The sequence below is a fragment of the Leucopleurus acutus genome (genome assembly GCF_964270905.1).
Source record: "Leucopleurus acutus genome assembly, chromosome: X".
Lineage (NCBI taxonomy): Eukaryota > Metazoa > Chordata > Mammalia > Artiodactyla > Delphinidae > Leucopleurus > Leucopleurus acutus.
The window spans coordinates 92,995,650-93,019,690 of NC_139148.1; the positions used below are offsets into that span (position 1 = coordinate 92,995,650).

Below are 24,041 nucleotides of genomic sequence, written 5' to 3' on the forward strand. Positions count from 1 at the left end.
GGATGCCAGCTATCCTCAAGGCAGGATCTGAAAACAGATCTCAACTTTCTGGGTATTGTTCGGTAGGTCATTCAACATCATTTCCCCCAAATGAATAGACAGATGAATCAAAACCTACTCTTTCTAACTTTAGCAATAGTATAAGGACTACTAAGATTTCCCCAGATCTAATTCTATTTCTTAGAAGGACAAAAAAAGGTTGCGACAGGAACAGCATATACTTGTTAGTCTTCTAGAATTATCATTTAAATATAATAGTACTCATATTGTTTTCCTTAGGACCATTTCTTCTTCTCATAATCCCTTTGGGTCACCTAAATATGGTCCATTCCAAGACCCTGGGCTACATCACTAAAAACTGCCAGGGAAAAAAGGCAAGACTTATCTTTGTTACTGGAAAAAATGTAAAACAAATGATAGGTTACAGAGAAAAAATACATATCAGAACAATGGTCCCCCAAATTTGTTCTGTGGGACAGCAGTCCCCCAAGATACTCTTAAATAAGAAATAAAGAGATAAATAAAGCCTGTATAATCAAATAAAATTCAGAAACAATTCCTGGCTCCCAGAGCCACCTCAAGCTCTAGGGATACCTCCCACATACTGGAGGTTTCAGAAGCTCAGAGCTGCTGTGTTGAAAATGTAGCTCCTTTTTCAGGGCTGAACCAGAGCCACTATGATACGTATCCTGTCTAAAGCTCATGTCACTATAATAGTATATCCTGTATTTTGCAGGATAATCCTGACTCTTGCTACCCCACCCCACTCTAACGCATGTACTCTGAGGAGATTCCCTGTCCTCTCTGGTGCTCACCATTCACCATCCAAGGAAAGGAGGTCTGGAGAAACATTTTTTCTGAAATTGGGAAACACTGCATTCTACATTGCTCTCTTAAACGTTTTCAATGTATTTTGAAATAACATTAGCATATTAAAGCCTCGGAGAAGTCCTGCAATAAAGCAACATGGTAAGCTTTGTTTAAGCCAGCTTTTTCCAAAGTTCTTGGACCACAGAATCCTTTATTTATATAACACCTAGTACCATATAACTGAGAAACAATATACAAAGAAAAAGTCTGCTTATTGTGTTTAAATCACTGGAAATGGCTCATGAAAATGATCCTTTATAATATAAATTATATTACTTGAGGTTTTCGCAGTAGGACACAGGAAGATGTAAATTACCTTACTTTTTTTCTTTTTAATGGAAAGTACTTTCTATATAAACCAGCATGGTTTTTATCTAAGTTTTACCCAACTAAGAAATGAGGCAAAATACTTGACCTATGGAGAAAAAAGAAGAATGAATATATCTGCTTCTCTGTTCTATTAAACATAAGAGTAACACCTCTATTTTATATTAAAGATTTTTAGGTTTCAGTGGACACTGTGTTCCATTTAACATGGCAAAGTTAAACAAATGACATACCCCAAAGTATTTCTACGTTATTTTATTAGCTCTAAATACATAACCTGAAGCCAGCTTCATTATAGTTCAAATGTATCTGCTTTGAAGATTTTTCCACTTCTAATCCAGCTACTCTGAAAACAGTAATACAGAGGTCCTTATTATTTATACAGAGGTCCTTATTATTTATACAGAGGTCCTTATTATTTAAAGATTGTGTTGTGCTTTGTTACCCTAATTTCTCCTTCTCTTACTTCATTTTCACTGCAAATAGGTAAAATAACTACCATTGACCTATCTCAAAACAGTGTCCATGAATATAAAATAGATATTTATAATGGATTCTGAAGATTTTAGAATAATGTTGAACTGTCTTGATGGTAATAGCTTCAGGATATGTATGTAGGTCTCCACCTTATCAAGCTCCACGTTTTACCGATAAGAAGCACTGTCTCAAACAGAGCTGTGGTTCTAAGAAAGTTAAGGATAGGTTTGCAATGATATACAAACATGTATCAAAATTTATCTACTCTGTTTCTCTAGAGCGATTTATTAAAATATGCTTCATCATACTGCTTTTGCTTATTAGAATCTATCACTCTTGGAATACTATACCTGCGGATGTTCCAAATGAGAACACGAGTGCCTTTTTTGCCTGGGATGGCATCAAACTGGGACAGCAGGTCATTTTCACTGTTGAAAATTGAATAGTTCAAGATGGCTTCTAGGCTGGGCAAGGAATCCTCAGTAATAATCATTTTTTGTAAAACCAAGTATAGTCAAAGAAAAATTAATATCTTAAGAGGATGCTATCAGTCAGGAAGATCTGCCTTTTGGGTTGCCAGTTTAGACAAAATATAGACATATAGATATAAAGCATGGGTGTTACTGCTACAGAAGAAAGGAAAGGGGGGAAACGCAGAAATGTTGTAGAGACCAAAATCAGTTACGCCTGCAGAATATAGCTTCAAAGATATAATATAAATTAAGACAGTCCTATACTTAAGAAATAGTTCAAAGGCTGAATTTTTCAACTCTTTGGAAGCAATGAGTTCAAACTTTATTGCTATACTGCCTGCGTAAAGACACCTGGTGTCTAACAGAAATAATAGCTTGTCCAGGTATAGAAAAGTGAGCTATTCAGCTGTCAGATAAGCTGATAAATAGTATGTTTCTAGGAGAGTGACGCAAATGTAACTACCCTTAGGGGGAAAGAAAAGAGAAGGCCCTAGGGAACTTTACCACAGGAGTGGTGGGAGTGGGGAGATAGTATATAGATCAAATCGCCTAACAGTGAAAACTGCAATATAATTCTAAGATTCTGTCAATGATCCATTTATTTTAAAAATATTTAATAGGGTGAAATTCCAGTTAAATTTAAGACACCTGAATACCTCTTTAAATATGAAAACTTTTGATAGCTGGATTCGACCTGTAGAAAGAGGTTTCTATCAGAATAGTCAGATAGGACTAATTTTTAACTAACATTTTCCATCTCCAGAAAGGATATTGTTTTGCTGGTTGAATGGAACAATTGGTACAATAACTGCTTGGGCCTGGACACATTCCAGATAGGTCTGTGATAGGAGTCCAACAGTGAGAGTACCCCCATTCTTGGTGAAGACGAGAGCGTCCTTTCCTAGTCGCATGGAGCCTGACTTGAAACCATTACCAAAGACCCCGATGGGACACTGGCTCTTCTTTATTACTTTGTCTGTAAAGCCAAAGCTGTAATTACACAAGAAAAAAGAAATCAGAAAGGTAAAAAGCATCCTAAGATAGGTAGGCAGAATGTCTGGCTTTCAAATGAAGAACACTTATGAAAAGTCCTTCCTTTTTTCTTCCTTTCGGTATTTCTGGGCAAAATTATTAGGTTAAAAACATAGGAAATAACTACAGGGTAATGGGACCGATTTTCCTGTGTGGTCTGTGTGTACATAAATGCTTCCGCTACATTAGAGTCACACTTTATAAAACGTAAAGGCGGCCTCTTTTCACTCACAGAGAGAGCTGGAGAAGGCCATGGGGCAGCTGCCTTTCTTGTCTAGATAAAATAGCTGTGATTGCTAATAGTAAAGTTAGGGGAAGATGAAAAGGGTGGTTATCTCAGAGTACACCCTAGAGAGGGTAACAAGAGTACCAGATAACTGGCACTAGCACTAGTTAGAGGTACTAGGCTAGGCATCCCTAACCTGGTCATATCACTCTCTAGAAATCTGAAAGTCAGAGGTTACATATCTTGACAATTTCAACTATTCACTCAAAGGATAACACTTCCAGTTCTTACCCTCTGCTCCATCTGCTGGGACAGTTCATTGGAATGTGGCCAAGGGATAAAAATAGGTAGTTCTGCCTGTGAATATCAGCAAACAGCTGCAGTATAAAGTCTCCCTTGTTTTATTAAGGGCCTTTCACCGAGCCACCTTAACAATCTCTGTAGCCCCTTATGATCAGCTTAATCTGGGAGCCAGATCCTTTCCCTTTCTTATATTTTCCATTCAAACACACAACAAAATGACCGAACCAAAAAAAAATTAAAGATATGAAATCTAGAAAATGATTATTATCTTCATGTATCTTCTCTCATTACAAATGAAACTAATTTTTTAAGGATTAGTTCTCTCTAGATGGACTAAGTTTACAATGTTGTACACTACCATTCATTCAATAAATATTTACTGAGTACCTACTATGTGCTGTGCATCATGCTAAGCACTGGAGACACAACTGTTAGTAAAAGAGACATGGTTCTTGCCCGCATGGTTTACAGTCTAAGGAAGGATTTCGTATATTACAGATTAGATGCTTCTCCAACATCAATAAAATAGATGTTCTACCTGCCATGGCTGAGCAGCTTGGCCTTGGCTCTTATTCTTTTAATTGGGTTGAGGTGCCTGATTTCAACTTCCTGGAGGCCAGGGTTTGTGTTCACTTCCTGAGGAAGGGGGACCACCTTTTAATTTTCTATTTCAAAGTGTTAAACGATAACATCATTGTGTCCCTCTAGAGTAGACACTTTATAGGAGCTTTGTGTATCCAACAAATAAATCCTACCACATAAAAAGGTAATTTCTAGGAGAGTAGTTCCTTTGAAAATACCAAAAGAGCATTGAGCTTCTGCAGTCTATGGGTCTTAGCATTCCAGGAAGTAAACTTAAAGAAGTTGGTAAGATTCAGGCATTCCTTTTCCTCCTGTGGAAGAATTACCTAAAAACGATAGGGTCGTTAGGAGGGTTAAATGATACACTGTATGTACAATATATTACAACTTATAAAGTAGTATTCAAACTTTAATTTTAAACTAACTCTAGAAGTCATTCTGAGAATTGTCATGTGCTATCCTCTACCTCTACTTGAGATCTAATGTCATATCTAAAACTCAGGGCTCTTCATAAACAGTAATGTTACCTACCATGTGAAATGGATCTATAAGGTTATTTGGACTTAAACCTACTCTAATGCCACCAAAGCTTCAATTAGGTGCTCAAGGAGAAGTGGTGAAAATAGGGAAACTATATTACTCCCTTAATTTCCTTACCTTTCCGGCCTGTTCTGCCATCTAGCGTCTCTTTTTTCCTTTGTAACTATAAACTTTCATTGTGTTATGGTTTGGGGAGACTAAATGACTATATAAGGTTGAGAAGATAAGTAGTGGGGCAGGGCCAGAACCAGAAATGGAAAAGGATGAGAATAATGAGATGAGAGGAGCTGGAAGCTCAGTATGTTGGTGTTGTTATGTTACCCTTAACTCTTCCCGTGGGTTCTTTTATTCCACTTGCATTCCCATATTAGGTATTCTATTTAACTGAAAATCGCAGAATAGATGCCAGATACCAATCAAATAACTACCTAATATAAAAGCCTTCACAATAAATAACAGAATGGTAGGAACGTATCTTATATAGTTTGGTTAGACAGGTGGTTTCTCTTCATTAAGTAAGTCCTATTGTATCCTCTCGTGTAATAGATAACGGTGTTTACACACCAAGGGGGCTCCTTGAGTGGAATCCAGGAAAATAGCAGCTTGCTCCCAAGTTCCTTAAAATGTCACGATTCTAGAATCTAGCGGGGTAAATTTAAATTGGGACTCTGATCCATGAAAAAAAAAACCTTAGCAAATTCATGGACATACAAGGGCAGGTACTGCTGCTCCCTAAATATACTGGTGATGTAATATGTCGTATAAAATAATGAAAGAATGCTAAGCACACTGTTATTCTCTGGCTGTTGTTTTAGAAGAACAGACCTACTAGGAAATGCACTTCTGATCAGAGGTAGCAAATACCTTCAATCCATGGATCTGTGGCTGCTTTTAATCCTTGACCTTTTCCAACTTGCTGAAAAAGGCAGCTGAATATATAGACTAGTTGGTTCACACACTATCCCCATAAGCTAAAGAGAATTAATTATGGACCTTACAGGAATTTAATGATAGGCTTTTTCTTTTTAACTTGATTTTCATGGGATTCTGCATTTATGGGAGAAACTGTTGTTTCAGTTACATAACTATTTTATTAGCCTGAAAATATAAGAGTAGCATAAAAAGTTGGAAAATGTGAATAAGATTATAACAAATGTTACAGGTCAAATAGAATTTCTGTAGGCTTAATAATTTTGCATAGTTACCTATTATTTTTTTCCAAATACAAAAATAATATGCCTCCAAACCACAAACAGAAAAATTAATATACTTAATAATAATTTTCAAATTTACCTCTAAAGTTCAACTATTTTAAAACAAATTGTGGTAAGTGGAATCCCTGGCTGGAAGTTAGAATTGGACTAAATAATCTCTTTTAAATAAATGGGACCTTCTAACAGATTCAAGTTTATTTTAAGATATGATCAGAAATAAAATCCAACACATATAACTATACATAATCCAGGACTCATTTTAAAAATTCTCTAAAATTGATCAGACTTGTGGCTGCCAAGGGGGTGAGGGGTAGGGAAGTATTGGGAGTATGGGATTAGCAGATGCAAACTATTATATATAGAATGAATGGACAACAAGGTCCTACTGTATAGCACAGGGAACTATATCAATACCCTGTGATAAACCATCATGGAAAAGAATATGAAAAAGAATATATATGTATATATATATGTATAACTGAGTCACTTTGCTGTACAGCAGAAATTAACACATTATAAATCAACTATACTTCAACAAAATTTTAAAAAATTCTCTGAAATTAATTTTCAAATATGAGGAACAACGGCCCAGCTTAAATTAGTGGGAAACATATTTGGCATGATAATGCCAAAAAACCCTATGGCTACTGTAGTTCCTGCCTGATTTTTGGGACCAAAACATCCTTCGTATCTGAACTCAAATGTCATTTCTTCATGATAGCCTTTTTTTTTTTAAACATCTTTATTGGAGTATAATTGCTTTACAGTGGTGTGTTAGTTTCTGCTTTATAAAGAAGTGGATCAGCTATACATATACCTATATCCCCATATCTCCTCCCTCTTACGTCTCCCTCCCACCCTCCCTATCCCACCCCTCTAGGTGGTCACAAAGCACCCAGCTGCATGGTAGCCTTTTATGATTCCACAGACTAGATTAGATCCCTCGGCTATATACCCTCATAGAAACTATACTCTTCCTTCATAGCACTTACCACTAGTGGAATAACCTATGTAGTTGTATTACTAGTCAATTATTTTATATCTTTCTCATTAAACTGCCAGCCCCTTGGCAATAAGGATCATGTCTGTCTGGTTCACCACTTTATCTCCAGTGATTCTCACAAAAGTGCTCAGTAAAAATTTGTTGAAAGAATCTGGGACAAAAGTTGCTGCAATTATTTTGAAACCATCCTCCTCCTTCCTCTTGCCTTGTAATTGTAAGCACCAAGTCTCACAGATGTAGTTCTACAGACAAAATAGAAGGTAGTAAGATTTGTCGGGCCCAGTATTTGACACCCATGTCACCGGGATAAGGTGTGGGGGGAAGGAACCAATAAGAGGATAAGTGATTTTAGGAAAAAAACTAGTATATACAGAATTAGACACATAAATATTTTGGTTCCATCCCATCTAAAATCCTCTTTTTCTTTATATAAAATATTAATTTTAGGAGATAAAAGTGAGGCTATAAGTTTAAAAATAGGGCCAACTCCATACCTTCATCAACATACTGGCCGCATTCTTATCTCACTTCTAGAAGCTTTCCTCAGATATTCTTCTAATTATAAGGATCTGAGACGTAAGGTACACAGATTGCTGAGTGGTGAAACATAACCAAATTTATAATTGGTTATGTCCAAATTTCACTTCCTTTCTTTGGTGGATCAAAGGGATTTCCCTACAAACAGGGTTATAGAATTAGAATACCTTCAAAGAGAACTACAACCAAATGAATTTTTTCCATTTTTATAGTTCAGAGCCCTTTCCCTCCTCCACAGAACCCCTCCACTGGTACTCATGCTTCACACGCTAGTTCAGGAAGCCTCATGGAGAGTAATCAACCTCATCTGCTAAAAAAAGGAAGAGAGAAGGAAGGAGTTGAGGAAACACTCATCTTTTACTGAGTGATATGTGAAGATGATAAAGTACAAACTTACATTCTTAACTACAAACCTCTTAAAGTAATTAAATGAACTGACAGTGGCAAGAGAAATCTGTTATCACCAGCTTCAGCAGTTAGAAAAGAGAATTTCCTAACCTTGTAATTCTACTGCAAAACTTTCAAAGATTATGTGTATGATGTCCTCTATTTATCTTTCGTGGGGCTTGATTATACCCAGGCATGTTCATGGTTCAATCCATAAATTGTTCCAACGCCAATACTCCTGAACTAAGAGTGAATTTAAGTTAATATAAGTTTGCGAAGGTCTTAGACCAGTGAAGACCTCCAGGTTTTTACCCATGCTGTTCTTTTTGCGGGGACTCTCATCCCTTGCCCCCCTGCTTCTTTACCTCATTGAATTCTACTACTCATCCCTTAGATCTCAGCTTAAATATCACTTAATCTAAGAGGCTTTGCCTGACCTCCTGGATCAGACTGGGCTCCCCTGATGAGTTATCTCATTGCATCCTATACTTTTCTATCATTTTTTGTTATGATTATTGCTTGACTGTCTGAATTGCCAGCTAGACTCTAAGTTCTGTGAGGGCAAGAAGAGTGATTATTTCATAACCTGTGTCCTGGCACGTTACAGCAGCTCAATAAATATTTGTTGAATGAATAAAGGGAAAGGAAAATTATTAAGCCTTAAATAGAGTTCATGAACTCAAGACAAGAGAAAAAGAATGAAGACATCTTTACCTGAGCATTCGGTGTAGTTTATGAGGTGTCATCCCACATCCATCATCAGTAAAGGTCAAACAAGATTTATTCTTGACCTCCTCAACATCTATGAAGACCGTCCTGGCGGATACATCTGGATCTACAGCATTATCTGCAAAAGGTAGAAATCTGTGATATCAGATCTCTTTTTCTAATATTCTATTAAAAGCTCTAGTTCAGTGCCCCTAAGGCATAGAAACTGTCCTTTATTCCCTTCATGTGAATGTCCCAGAAGGGAGCAGGGAGCATTAATGGTATAGGGAAAAATAGGTATGATGGCAGATGGGTTTATGAAGCTGATTTCTAGATTTCATATGATGACTGATGTGCAATCTGCTTTCTCTCTTCAAACTTCAGAGATTGTGGGAAAAATAACTCCTCCATATACCAAGCATTTTGCTCCATTTTCGTCTTATCACTTCTTGTCTTTTCAGCCACTTTACTGCTCACAAACGTATACAATAAGGGGTGATTATGGAGAAGAGTTGAACCTGCAGCTTTGGTACAAATAGATACATACCACACGCGTTAGAGTTTATTGTGAAGATTTTATCTTTTACTTTCTTTTTACATCACCTCCTCCATTGAAGAACACAGATATTATCACCATCCTTGTTTATAGCCTAAGAGGCACTGAAAGAGTTACAGGTTAAAAACCAAAACACTAACTGCCTGCCTAAATCCCAATGATCGTAGTAAGCATGCTTAGAGGAGTTATTCTGCTTAGGCACTCTGTAATAGTCTTGAAGGTGAGGCTGTTTACCCTCATTAAATGGAGAACATAGAATTAGAGTAGGAAATATAAACACAGAAAGTTTCATGATTCTTTCTGAGTTAGGTCTTCACAATAGGTTAATTATTTAAGACTCCAAAGACATCCAATATAGCCATATTCTAACATATGTGCCATGTCTACAACCCCAGGGGGTGCCATTGTCTAATAGCCACATCTTTTTGCCACAGGTGCCAGTTTACATAATTGTCAGTCACTAACACATGTGGTACAAAAGTCTCATTAGGGCTCACTGGCCCAAGTGGGAGGGCAGTCTGTGCAATCTGTTGGATAGGTTCCTTAAGCACTCCTGTCTTTACTAGCTGTTTAATCAAGACAAAGACCTTCCCTTCCACCTGTTCCCCTTTCCCTGGGATCCTACACTGATTTACTAATACCATGTGGCTGGGCTGAGAGATCCGGGTAGGGTTCTGGTTGTGTACTCGTCCCACTACCAATGTTCAGATCATGGCATTTCTCTACTGGGAACATCCCTTACAAGCAAGAGAAGTATCGCACATATTCAAAATATCAGTTTTTATAACACGATTAACAGTATCAGTTACAACCACTTAAATGTGTGGAATGTCCATCAAATAAAACAAGACAGATTAATTTCAAGGGCCACAATGGTGTTGCCAGAGTCACTGATAAAGCTGTCACCAAAAAGTCTTAACAGCAGAAAGGCATCACCGATAGCCCCAGAAGGGGGTTAAAAGGTCTGATATAGTCAATCTTTAAGGACTAGGTGGTGCCAAGCCTTGTGGCACGTGGTAAATCGAGTGGGTCAACTTTTGGCAGGAATTTTAAGTCTGACATGCGATAGTGGCTTTATCAGAAATACAGTGTTTTACTTTGTAATAAGAGGCAGCAGGTTTTTTTCTTTAACTGACAGAAGGATTCAGCATTGTGAAGCTGCCTACATTGTTCCAAGAAACTACTTGGCAAGCAGGCCCTGAATTGTTTTAGAACCTATCAATCACTCCTACTGGAAGAAAGCCAAGGCCATTGAGACTGATACCTTTAACTTGTCAACCAACAGGACATCATTTCTACTTTGGAAACTTTGGACATAGAGGAATTTTTTTCTAACACTCAATGAACATTCACAATTCAAACATATAATACATATCAATTCCAATTCTGCATTTATAAAACTGTACATTCAATGAACCAGCTTGCAGGCCTCTCACCAAAAAATCACTTTTATTTTTTCCCTTTTTACTGTAAATTTCACCCAAACTTTACTAGGTACTTTTTTACAGAAACATACCAAAGAGTTTTAATACAGGCATTTCAGGAGTTACAAGGTAACGGCCAGGAGCAGCTAGACCTTTTATCTCCTTGGCTGGAAGCGGGTGGAGTATGGGGGTGGCATGCCAGAGGCCAGGGTCAGCTGAAGCAGCAGGGAAAGAGAGATCAGCAGACAGGCCAGCAGCAGTAAGCACAGCTTTGCACTTACTTTCAGTTTTAAGTGGCCTTTCACTTGGCCTCAACAAATGAAATTGTAATAATAACAGATTGGCCTCAATAAATGAACTTATAATAATAAGGCACCAATCCGGTGGCTGGCTTCAATCTTACCTCTTTTAACCTTCCAAAAATTTATCAACACGTAGCATATGCTATCAAATCCTAGGGAATCTATCTTCTCCCATGGCCCAGCCCATCTAGCCTGTGAACAGGTAGGGCAGTGAGAGAACCCCTATTCCTCTCCCTTGGCCCACCACTTAGGTGAGAGGGTAACAGGGAAGACCCAAATCTGACTACATGTTGGATCTGTTACTTTTACTTTAACCTTTGCTTTCCACTGCTTTTGTTCACTGAAAGGATACTATCTATACACAATGGGCTGCCTGGGGAATCCTGCCTCTCTGCCTGAATGTTAAACCAAAGTGCCTTTGTTCAGGGAAGCATCCTGACCCAGTCCACCTGTGGATGGCTGCAAGAAAGAAGAAATTAACACATCCCTTGCCTAAGACTGGCCATTCTAGAAGATATTTGCAAAACCTATGGCCTTTACCTCCTCATCTCCTCCCCCCTTCTGTTCTATAAAAGATACTGGCATCCAAACCCTGATAAGATGGTTCTTTTGACACCCTAGTCCGCCATCTTCTCGGTCGGCTGGCTTTCTGAATAAAGTCATATTCCTTGTCTCAACACCTCGTCTCCTGATTCACTGGCCTGTTGTGCGGCGAGCAGAGCGAGCTTGGACTTGGTAACAAGAGCTACACTACCAGGTCCTGGGATGTCTTTATTCCCTAACCTGGCCCACACAACCTCATGTGCTACCAGATCCCAGTAGTCTTATCTCTCGTAACCTGGCCCATGCTACCCTCAGTGGGAGGACTCTAACTTCCCTCACCCACCACTTAGGCAAGAGCATGAGAAACCAGACCCCAGGGACTCTATCTTATCCCCTAACCATCTGACCCCTGATCTTCTAAAAGAGCATTGTAACTGAAGCTTCATAGCTCATCATAACCCAGGAAGCAATGAGAAAGTGTCCCATGACAGAATCCTTGGAGAGACAGGATGGCGAGTGGGAGATGGCTTTGACGCAGCGCTTCCTCCCATGCCCTCCTGTTGCAGCGGAATAGCCTATGAGGATCCTGTAAGGTTGTCAGGGCCAAGCTGCAGCCCTACAGACATCCTGCAAGTATCTAAAACTGTTCTTGTCTAAAATTAAAGTCATCATCTTCTGATACAAGGCTATTCTTCTTCCTCTGTTTTTTCTCTCTCTCTCTCTCTCTCACACACACACACACTCACACACACACACACACACACACACACAGTGTCAGCATTCAAATGACCACAAGTTTGAAATTTCAGTCATTTTTTTGTCCTCCCTCTCTCTTACCCTATACATCCTTAGGCTCTCTTACACCTTGCTATTGAATATTACTATTCCCATTGACACTTTCTTAGTTTACAGAGTTTATTCCCTCTCATCTGGATTATTTTGATAACCTCCTACCTCGTCTTTCAAAGCCACGTCTCTCTTTTCTCCAATTCATCTTATACAATGCTGCAAGATTAACTTTCCTGAAGCACAGCTCTGATCATGACATTCCCTTGCTCAGAAAACTTCAGATTAAAAGCTCAAATACCCAAGCCTCCCAGTCACATTTCGGTCCCAGCCCACCTTCCTAACTTCATTCCCCACTTGGTACTTGGAGTAAAAATGTCTGTGTTTGAGTCCTGGGTCTGCCACTTACTAAACACATAATCTTGGAAAAGTCAATTAAATTCTCTGAGCCTCTGTATTCTTATCTGCAGGATGATAATAATGATGATGATGCCGTCTACCCCAAAAGGTATAGTTAAAAATGTAATTATGAAAGCTCTATGTAAACTCTCTAAGGACCTATAGCTTTGACTATTCATGAACTCCATGCTCCAATTAAACTCAACTACTCAGTATTCTTCATGCCTTTGTTCATGCAGTTGTTCCTTTTGCCTGGAATGCCCTCCCCTCCCCACACCCATATCCACATGTCCCAATCCTTCAAATCTCAGCTCAAATGTCACCTCTTCTCCAAAGCCTTTCCTAAACCTCCTCTTCCTGGTAAGCTGGAAGTCATCCCTCCTTCCTCTGAACTCCCACAGCACCCAATGTGTCTATCTTTGCTGATATATCACTTTCTATCTTGCAGTTATACAAAGAATAAACCTTCTGTACATGTTTTGTCTCCCCTACTAGAAGATGAACCTATGTTGTATTCATTTTTGTACCCACCACAGTGGCCTTGCCCACAGTGAGTGCTCAATAAATATTTATCGAATGAATGGTTCACCAGAAAATTAATGCATAAGTGGAGGAGAAAACTATGAAGGAAAACCTAAAACGAAAGCTTCGGATTACCTGTTAACACTTTGCTCTCCCTTTTCCCTATTATTAATATGACCACAAATAGTTGTGATTTGGTTTTAAAATCTCTGTGTTTGTATGTATGCGTGCAGGGATGTGTGCATATGTATTGATATATAATACACATGTATACTTGCACTTATACGGGTCAGCTTAGGCTAGAATTAGGTTAAGTTAATACTTAAGGCAAAAATCATATATATTCAAAATTACAAATGGAACACTTTTTAAATCACCCATAAAGTTCAGTACACAGTACAGCATAAGTGCATATGGTTTTGCACAGTGCCACTGTGAGGGAACAACACGTTTCTGTCTCTCATTTCCCACTAAGCAAATTGTTACTTTTTCCTCTTTTTTTCTTTTTTGTAAGTTGCATGCACTTATATCGCATTCCACTATGAGTTTCCCTCAAGGCATGGTGCAAAACCTTAAAAATATAGTCCCTGTTCTCCAGGATTCAAAACGTGCCAATGTCACTTTTCCCCTTTCACCTTCTAATGAACATACATATTGTGAGCATTCTGTGTTATGGTCAAACTAATCATCAAAGCTCCCCATCACCCTTCCAAATAACTCTCCTGACCATCTCCTCCTGCTGCCCACTGACTTCTCGCCCAAGGCAATCCACACTGCATGGCCACAGCGATTGCTTAAGTTCTAACTGGGGCTCATCTGGGGAGCTTTGAAACCATTTTCAAGATTTTGTTCTGTGCTATCTTGCCCCATAAACATCTCTCCCTAATTTCAGCTTTTGAAACATTTGCAATGTGCTGCATTTTGTCCAGGAATGTTTTTCTTCTTTGCTTTCCACACAGTATTTAGCACACTGCTGCAAAAGCTGGTGTACTTGGCTTCAAGGGATCAACTGAAAACGCTTTAAAAGCAAACATCGGTGGAGCGAGAGGTTAAGTGCTCAGTATTCATTCCAGCGGTGTGAGGGCGCTCGTGGACCGCGGACCCAGCCCTTCGCAGTCGCAGGGAGCCAAATGCACTCGTGTCATCTCCTAAGAGATGTCCCATCATTCCCAGACTCTCTGGTCCCAAAAGTTAAATAACTCCGTCTTCCAGACCTTTCTTCATGCCCCTTTGCTAGCTTGGCGTCCTCCGTCTGTCGCCGGCCCCCGTGGAGCCCAGCTGCCTCAGGGCCCGATATTTTTATGCATCTCCTTTTGATTATTAACTACGCTATCCTAAAGTGCCCGGAACATCACGAGCCAGAGAGAAAAACCACACTGGAGTCCTAACTCTTAGGACACACCTTGTTTCTTCAGCTTAATCCGCGGAACCTCGTCCCTGGCGACGGAGCCGGGGCCGGTCCCGACGCCCCCACCCCAGCCCCCGCCCGCCCCGCGCGGCTCCGCACATTCCTCTCGCGTCCGCAGCACCACGTTGGCACCGCTGCCTCGGGCGATCGCGGCCAGGCCCGCCCTCGCCACTCACCTAGCAGCTCCGCGATGGCACTGAAGGGTCGCGTGTGGCTGCTGGAGTTGCTCTGTAGGTAGCGGGGGCTCATCTGGGGGCGAGAGAAGGTCCAGTCCCGCGTGAGGCCTCGGCCCGCCGGGCCCTCCCCGCGCGCCCCCCGCAGCCCCGGGACCCGCGCGCACGTCCGCCCCCTCGGGCCCCCGACCTACCGTACTCAGGCGGATCCCAAAGGCCTGCGGGCCGCCGCCCGGCCGGGCCAGCGCGCTGCCCGGCGCGCCAGGGCCCGCGGGGGCCCCTCGGTACAGGAGCATTTTTTTGGCCGCCACGATACTCGTTTGCCGCCGCCGGACTCCTCGCCCGGCCGTCCCGGACTGGCCCTCGCTCGCTCCCGCTCGCAGCTGGCGGCGGCCGTCCGGGACTGGCCCTCGCTCGCTCCCACCCGCAGCTGGCGGAGGCGGGGCGCGCTCCAGCCACCTGTCCGGGACGGGAGGGGTGAGGCCGGCAGCGCCGCGCGGTGGCCCCGCCCTGTCAGCACCTCTCCCGACCCGCGACTGCTGGGCCGGCCGCGGGGCCGTACAGAAATATGGCGACCTCCTGACAGCCGCTCCTTGATCCCCGCCCCTAATTAATTCTTGGCGTTTGCCATAGGCCAGGCCGCCGAGCGGGAAAGCGCGGGGGGAGGGGGCGGACGCGTGGGGAGGGGCGGGAATGAGGCGAGGGGAGGGAGAGGGTGCAGGGATTTCTGGAACAGAGTCCCAGTTCGGCGGTATGACTAACGGGCAGGATAAGACAAGTCTTACAAGTTCTAAAGACTATAGTTTTGCTATCTGGGGAGATAGCAAGCTCGCGTGATGGGCAAGCATTCGGACTATTTTGCCTCAAATGCCTCCAGAAAGAGCCAGAACTTTCCAGAAGGCAATTGGCAAATCCACTTCAAAGCTTTGCAAGCGCGCAGGGAGGCTGTTTATAAAGGAGAAATTGGAATGCACTTAAATACCCCAAAGTAGGGAATGGGTTAGGTTATGCAGTTTCCATAAAATGGAATACTATGCAGTTCTTAAAGGCCGTATTTGTGGATGAAAATTTATTCATGTGGAAAATATTCATGAGGGAATTAAGGAAACAGGAGGTCACCACATATTGTGTAACGTGATACCTTTTTTATTGGAAAAACAAGTACATTTATACATACATATGCGTGCGCACACACACACACACACACACACACACACACACACACACACACACCCTACAATGAGAAACACCTGAAATGATATATTTCAAGATGATATCTCCAGGTCTGGAATTATGAATATTTTCCCTTTTTTTTTCTTGTTTGTATTTTCTAGTTTTTGTACTATTAAACATACACTTTGATTACAGAGAAGAGATTTTTATTTATTTTTTAAATATAATGTTCCCTGGTACAGATGAACCATTATTTGACCATTCCTTTGTGATATTTCATATTGTTTTCCATTTATTTATTTTTGGCCAATGAAAAAAGTGCTGCCTCAGACATCCTCATGTACAGATCATGAATTTCTGGTGTAATTATTTCTACAGAATATTGTTGTGTCTAATAGCATGTGTGTGATTTACTCTTAACGAATACTGTAAGATGGAGGCAACTTGCCCTCCCAGAAGCAGTTAGCGATTTTGCCACATTCATAGCACTACATAGCTTTGATCTTTCAACTTTCTGTCAATCTTTTGAATAAAAAATACTATCTCGGGCTTCCCTGGTGGCGCAGTGGTTGAGAGTCTGCCTGCCGATGCAGGGGACATGGGTTCGTGCCCCGGTCCGGGAAGATCCCACATGCCGCGGAGCGGCTGGGCCCGTGAGCCATGGCTGCTGAGCCTGCGCGTCCAGAGCCTGTGCTCCACAACGGGAGAGGCCACAGCAGTGAGAGGCCCGTGTACCGCAAAAAATAAATAAATAAATAAATAAATAAATATAAAAAAATACTATCTCCTTATTGTTCTAATTTGCATTTCCCTTTCAGTGTAGTTGAATATCTTCTCAAATGTTTATTGTATATTTATACCCTTTGAGCATTATTTCCCCCATTGGGTCCTTTGAATTTGTCTTTTTTTTTTTTTGGCGTCTTAAATTTTTTTTAAATACCCAAAAGTACAAAGAATGATAAAATGAATTCCCAGGTACTTATTACTCAAATTCAAAAACTGAATCACTTTGCTGTACACCTGAAACTAACACAACATTGTAAATCAACTATATTTCAATTAAAAAATTTTAAAAAACTATCAGGGCTTTTCTATATCTGCTTTATATATTCTTTTATTTTTTTATTTCTGTATTTTAGAGCAAATTTCAAACAGCATGTCATTTTACCCTATATACTTCATTGTCCTCTAAAAATATGGACATTTCTAAGATATACAGCCACAATGCCACTTTTGCACTAAACAAAATTCATAACAGTTCTTTGATGTTCTCTGATACCCAGCCATAGTCTGATTTCCTCAATTATCTCAAAAAATGTCTTTTTACATTTGGTTTGTTTAAATCTAGATCCAAACAAGAGGCACACATTGTACTTGGTTATATGTCTTAAATCTACTTTAATCTAAAACAGTCTCCCCTCTTTTTTTTCCTTCATTCTATTGAGTTGTTGAAGAAATCAAGTCCCTTGTACTGTTGAATGTCCTACATAATCATTTGTCTGTTTACTTATTTTTGTTGTTACTTAGGTTGCTCTTCTCATTAGAGGAATAAAGTTGACATAACTATAAACCAGAAGTTGGCTATAAAGCCTTCAGTAGATTCCAGTACAAAGTTTTTTAAAACAGGAATGCTCAGAGATGGTGTTATGTACTTCCTATTGCAACACATCAGAAAGTACAGACTGTCTAACAGTCAGTGGTGTTCAGATTATTGAGTGGGTTCAAGCAGAGGCAGCTTGAACGGTCCATTATAAAGTTTCTCATCGATCTTTTACTTTGTAGTTTCATCAATTGATGTTCATTGCCTGCAAAAAATATTTTATTAGGGCTGCAAAACAATGATAAACTAATCTCATCATTTCTTGTAATTTATTAACTGTACCCCTCTGTACAGAATTTCTCCTCGTCAACCATGGCTGTTTGGTTACTCTGAAATACAATTCCCATAGGAAGGGCAGGATAAATGCTTAATTCTTTACTTTTAATTGACAGTTCTTAAAGAGTTGGTGCCTGTGTTGGATACTGTGATGTGCCAGCCCATCGCCCATTTCAATAAAGGACTTTTTGCCTGAGGTGCAGAGAGCACTGTTGGAAAGCTGCCTCTGTTAGCCCCTTCAGGGATTGCCGCAGGTACAGAGAGTTGCCTCACTCAAGGTCACAAAGTTTTCTGGGGCAGCGCACAGCAGTGACTGACCAAAGAAAGGCTATAGAGGCTTGACCATCTCAGCTCAACTTGGGATAGTTCGGAAGGGTCATTGTAACTCCAGATCTCTCTGTGGGGCTGGCAGAGGCTGCTGTTAGGCCTACGGTGCAGCCCAACTTTCCCCTCTGCCCAGGACTGCTCCTTCCACAGGTGTTATTCCAAAAGACATCTCTTAATAGGCTTCTTGCATGCTACATTCTGTCATAGAGTTGGCTTCCTGGGGAACTCAAATTACGACACTTGAAACTGGGTGTTATCCGGGAAAGTCAGCACTTAGATGGGATTTGGGAGCTAGATCGTTCACTGCCCAGTTGGCAAGGAGGACCGCATCACAGAGGGGTAGGTGGATCACAGATAGCCCCCTGCCACAAGGTGGCAGTCCTATTACTGTTAAGACTTTCACCGGGTGGTGAATTGGGTTGGTATACTGGTAGAAGGGGAACATATGATCTGGTGTGATATATCAAGTATTTGAGAAACAGGGCGAAAGAGTAGCTATAAGACCAATAGAATTTGGTGGTTATTGAGCTCCAAAGAAGATTAAATTCCCAATGGAGACAGGTTTGCTGTGCCAAAGTCAGGATGCTTCCTGGGAAAGCATAGGACCCTGACATACAGTTTGGGGATATCTAGATGGATGCCACAAAAATCTTGAATCCCCAGATTTCCCTGAACCCTCTGAGCCTGTAGAATTGGCCTGACTTCCCTACTAATAGTCTCCCCACCCCTTACTTGGAGATGATGCAGAGCTTCTCCACCACAAGACAAAATGTACCTTCACTTCCCCTCTTGGCCACTAGGCCTATAACAAGGGTTAAGGCATAGCATGAACATGCTAGGCTTGATAAGGGAGGAAAGTAACTATGCCCCCAGGAGCTGCATGGCCTAGCCTGCATAGATCGGCAGGACCTAGAAAAGTACACATAACATTGGATTCTGAGATCGCTTGATCAAGGGAGTTAGACTATAAAGTTGGAAGAGGAGAGTTTATCAATGTAGGAACACTCCCCTGGAAAATAGGATTTAATACCCTGGCAAGGACCACAAGAGGTGGTGCAAACTCACTACTAGGACAGCTCCTAGAGGTATAGAAAACATGATGATCCACACTAAGTGAGGTCGAAATGCCAGCATTGCTATGGAAATAGTGGAATAAGGGATGAAAGGATTCAGAAGTGAGCATATTGGAGTGGACATACTGAAAAGACTGCAAAATGCAAACAGAAAGGCACAGGATACACCATTTACCACGGCTCTGAGAAGCATGCGGCTGAGAGGGCTACCGGCACCACTAAGAAATTCAGTGGTGGTTCTCCTCTGTAGGTTCAGCCTGTCCAGAGGAGAGGCCATGACAGTAGGCTCACTATGGCAGTGGTCATTGTAGAGCTCTGAAAAGACAGAGACCCTATGGCTGAGCGTAACCATCAGAAGTCAGGTGGGTGCAATTATCATAATGAGTGCAAGGTCGGCAGAGAGGTTGGTGGAGATATTGGTGGAGAAGCCCAAGGAGCCTGAAGTGCAGTTATGGAAACCATAAACAGTACGTGGCATCCTAGGGGAAGGATAAATGAGCAGGGACAATAAGTGTCCATTCTGTGGCCTTCATCAAAAAATCTACAAACAATAAATGCTGGAGAGGGTGTGGAGAAAAGTGAACCCTCTTGCACTGCTGGTGGGAATGTGAATTGATACAGCTACTATGGAGAACAGTATGGAGGTTCCTTAAAAAACTACAGAGAGAACTACCATACGACCCAGCAATCCCACTACTGGGCATATACCCTGAGAAAACCATAATTCAAAAAGAGTCATGTACCAAAATGTTCATTGAAGCTCTATTTACAGTAGCCCGGAGATGGAAACAACCTAAGTGTCCATTGACAGATGAATGGATAAAGAAGATGTGACACATATATACAATGGAATATTACTCAGCCATAAAAAGAAACGAAATTGAGTTATTTGTAGTCAGGTGGATGGGCATAGAGTCTGTCATACAGAGTGAAGTAAGTCAGAAAGAGAAAAACAAATACTGTATGCTAACACATATATATGGAATCTAAAAAAAAAATGGTCATGAAGAACCTAGGGGCAGGACAGGAATAAAGATGCAGACCCACTAGAGAATGGACTTGAGGACACAGGGAGGGGGAAGGGTAAGCTGGGACAAAGTGAGAGAGTGGCAAGGACATATACACACTACCAAATGTAAAACAGAGAGCTAGTGGGAAGCAGTCGAATAGCACAGGGAGATCAGCTCCGTGCTTTGTGACCACCTACAGGGGTGGGATAGGGAGGGTGGGAGGGAGGGAGATGCAAGAGGGAAGAGATATGGGGATATATGTATAACTGATTCACTTTGTTATACAGCAGAAACTAACATACCATTGTAAAGCAATTATACTCCAATAAAGATGTTAAAAATAAATAAATAAATAAATTTCCGTTCTGGTGAGGTTTTAACCAGCACCCTTCTGTCCGGACCGAGCATCCGTAATCTTCCTTGCACAGTGACCCGCTGCCATTTCTCCCTCTCAGCCCAGCACAACGCTTGTGAAAGCCTTGTGTGGCCCTCACTCTTATTTGGCTCAAGTCTTGGAACTTCTAAAATGCCCATTTCCTGGCCTTCTTGTAAGGCCTGTGGTCCATCTGTCTCGCTTGCTGGGGGGCATTGTGAACGCTGCACTAAGTATTGGCCTGTTTACTACTCGGGGGATTTGATATTTAAACAAAAGCTTTGTGTCTTCCCAAGTACTTGGCCTCCTGATTGGTAACTGGGGTCAGAGGCCTCCTCTCAGCCCCTCTCCAGCTCCCCAAGACAGAGGGGCGATCCAGAGGGGCCCAGGGAACTGTTGAAAGACCAGGGTTTGGTCTCCTTTGGGCCTCGCTGCCACTGTACAGCGATAAGCAGAAGCAGCAAAGGAATCCGTACAAATTCCATCACTGTGGCTCCACCGGGCTGTAAACAAGCCATAATGTGAGGTTGCACATACTTCACCGCCAAACAGGCTGCAGTGGCAGCCGACACATGGTGAGGGAGGACTCCAGTGAGCAGATCCTGCCGGTGGCCACAGCATAGGTGCCAGTTGTGAACCCCTGGGTCTTGCTGCAAAATGAAGAGCAGGAAATGCATTAGCAGGGTGTGGTGGGCCCTCTGAAAATCCCTAGCATGCCTCTCTGTGTCTTGGGGCAGAGCTTTAGTCCTCAAGGCCAGCCTCACCTGGTCCAGGGCCTTGGGTTCCAAGCCCTGAGCCACTGACGTGATCTCTTTTATTTCAGCCTGGTCCAGGCTGACTTCCCCTAGCCACTGTCCCAGGCAAGTGGAGGAGCCTGGAGGGGCCAGGAAGGCACCTTGCATTTCCTCCTGGCGGATGAACCTGTAACAGCTCTAACTGTTTGACGCACGCATGTACTCATTACCGTGCAGGGCACTCCTGGCACATGAGGGGCATTTCTCCTAGCACCCTTTGACCCAGTCTCTAAGGTCACTTGTCCCAAATCCCTGCATGGATGTTATATAGAGAGAGAGCCTAAGAGGAATCAGTGTGGGAGGTCAGCCAGGTTTGGTAGAAATGTCGAAAGTCAGAAGACATGGGCTCCTGTCCCGAATCCACTGAATTGGCCTGTGACCTTGGGGAAGCATCATGGGCTGTGTTCCCAGGGAAATAGAGCGTGACACAGAGCTTCACAGGCAGGAGGATTCTTGGGGAGCACCTTCAGGCTCAGTACCTGTGGGGAGTGAAGAAAGCAGGAGCGGGAAGAGGAGGAAGTTGAACTGTGATGCAGACACAACATGGGGAGCTCTGGAGCCGGCATGACCCGTCAGAGAGGTCCTAAGTTGTGGTAAAGGAGCCAGGGCTTTATGTCCCTGTGTTGGCCAGTCACTAGATGCAGGCTGCCACCTGGGATGGGTACACAGCCTTGGGCACGGTGGCTCTCTTCAGCTGAGGGTCATTCCCGGGGAGGGGCTGGGCTGTGTGCTGTCAGTCACCAACAGGCCCTTCAGCTGGGGAATGAGGGCTCCAGCAAGAAAGGGTAGGGGTGGAGCTGGGTGGTGCCCCACTGCATCCTTCCGGCAAGTTACTTCCCTGCTCTGGGCCCCAGTTTTCTCATCTGTCACATTCCAGCTCCAGGGCTCTGTGATTCCACCCCCTCTGCTCTTACCCCAAGGACTCCCCCTCACCGGCCTCTTAGGCTACACCCAATTTAGCATCCTACCCCTGCTACAGTGTTTGCAGCAGCTCCTCATTGACTACGATAAAGTACAAATTCCTTGGGTGACTTTCAAGGCCCCTCACAATCTAGTCCTGACCTATCCCTTCAGCCTCCATCCTCATTGCTTACTCTCCATGACAGGTATTTTGTTGCTATCATGATTTCCCTGAAAACACTCTCCCTCCTTCCTCTGCTCTTTCAATAAGGATGCATTCGTGAGCAGGGTATAGCGGAAAGGGCTTTGGAGCCAGACCTCAACTCAGGTCCCGCTCTTATTAGCTGTGTGACCTTAGGCAGGTCACTCAAGCTCTTTGAGGCTCAGTTTCTTCATCTGGAGAAATGAAGACTTTTTTTTTGATGTCTTTTCCCATTTGTTTGTTGTGAGAAGCAGATGAGGTAACATACGTAAAGGGCCTACTGCAAAGCCTCTTCCCTTTGTTGAAACAGCTGAACGTAAATAACATCATCCAATGATTAGTTTCAAATATGTTTAGAATGAGTAAATGCTGTATATAATTTGGTGCTTTCTCACTAATCCTTCACAAAAATCTAGTCACTCAGAATTTTTAGTCTGGTGCCAAGTAAATACCCAGTCTCTGCTCAGGCTGCTCCTGGTCTGCATCTTTCTCAGCAGCCTCTCTGCCTCAGTCATAAGAACACAGACGCCTTTTTATTCTCTTGGCCAAGAGGCATCAGTCAGCATCACCTGGGAACTTGCTGGAAACTCACATTCTCAGCCACCACCACCCTAGACCTAACATTCAGAAGCTCTGCGGGTGGGCCCCGCAATCTGGCTTTTCCCAAGCACCCCTGCCCCAGGAGGCTCTGATGCACGCTCAGTTTGAGAACCACGCCTGCTCTGCAGCCTGGGGCTCATCTGAGGCCACGTTCCCTCGGGCTTATCAGTGCTACAGATCCGTCTGCCACCCAGAAAGAGGGAGGCGTGACTTGGCAGGAGTTGGACGACTCCAAAAGAGACCAGGCCTTTGACAGGAGGTCCCGGGCGTAACCTGTGCTCTTTGGCCACTGTAGGCTCCCCAGGAGCGGGTTGCTGAGCTCTGCCTGCTGAGCTAGAACCTCCTCCAGGGCACACGGGGCGGCGCCTGCCACTTGATCTTCACAGCAAACTGCCCCTAAAGCAGTGGTGGTTCTCAAAGTGTGGTCCCCAGACCAACAGCATTAGTACCACCTGGGGACATGTTAGCATGGAAATTCTCAGGCCCTGCCCCAGACCAATAGGTGATTTTGATTCAGGTTCAAGTTTGAGAACCACTGGCCTACACTTTGCAAACGCAAACTAGTTTAACTTCACTTGCTTTTTCAGCTGCCCCATTCTCTCTACTTCTTTCTTCCTTACTACACGGAAGACAAAAAGGGAGACAAAAACATATTGATAGAGAGGGTATACAAAACCCTGTTTCCTAATTAGAAGGAATTCCCTTTCCACTTTACTCTTTGAATTTACTTGTCTAACCTATGGGCGAAGGACAGATGAGTAGCTGTTAGCTCACCCAGGTGGGGCTAGTCCCAGGTGTGTGTGTATGTGTTGCGGATGGGAGGTACTTAAATGGTATGATACACAGGGTTATATGCATTTGTCAAAGTCATCAAATGGTACACTTAAGATTTGTACATTTCGCTGTATGAAAATGTTACCT

The 24,041-nt window shown here is 42.5% G+C and overlaps 1 protein-coding gene across 2 annotated transcripts in view; it reads right to left on the reverse strand.

The window, feature by feature from the left end:
* MORC4 (MORC family CW-type zinc finger 4) overlaps positions 1-15,295 on the reverse strand; it is a 50,478-nt gene extending 35,183 nt beyond the window's left edge. For both annotated transcript variants that reach the window (XM_082865201.1, XM_082865202.1), the window contains exons 1-5: positions 14,987-15,295; positions 14,796-14,868; positions 8,686-8,818; positions 2,920-3,137; positions 2,025-2,172 (exon numbers count right to left, since the gene is read on the reverse strand). In XM_082865201.1, coding sequence (XP_082721327.1) covers positions 2,025-2,172; positions 2,920-3,137; positions 8,686-8,818; positions 14,796-14,868; positions 14,987-15,088 — 674 coding nt within the window. In that variant the 5' untranslated portion in view covers positions 15,089-15,295. The remainder of the gene's footprint in view (positions 1-2,024; positions 2,173-2,919; positions 3,138-8,685; positions 8,819-14,795; positions 14,869-14,986) is intronic.
* Positions 15,296-24,041: the final 8,746 nt, after the last annotated feature.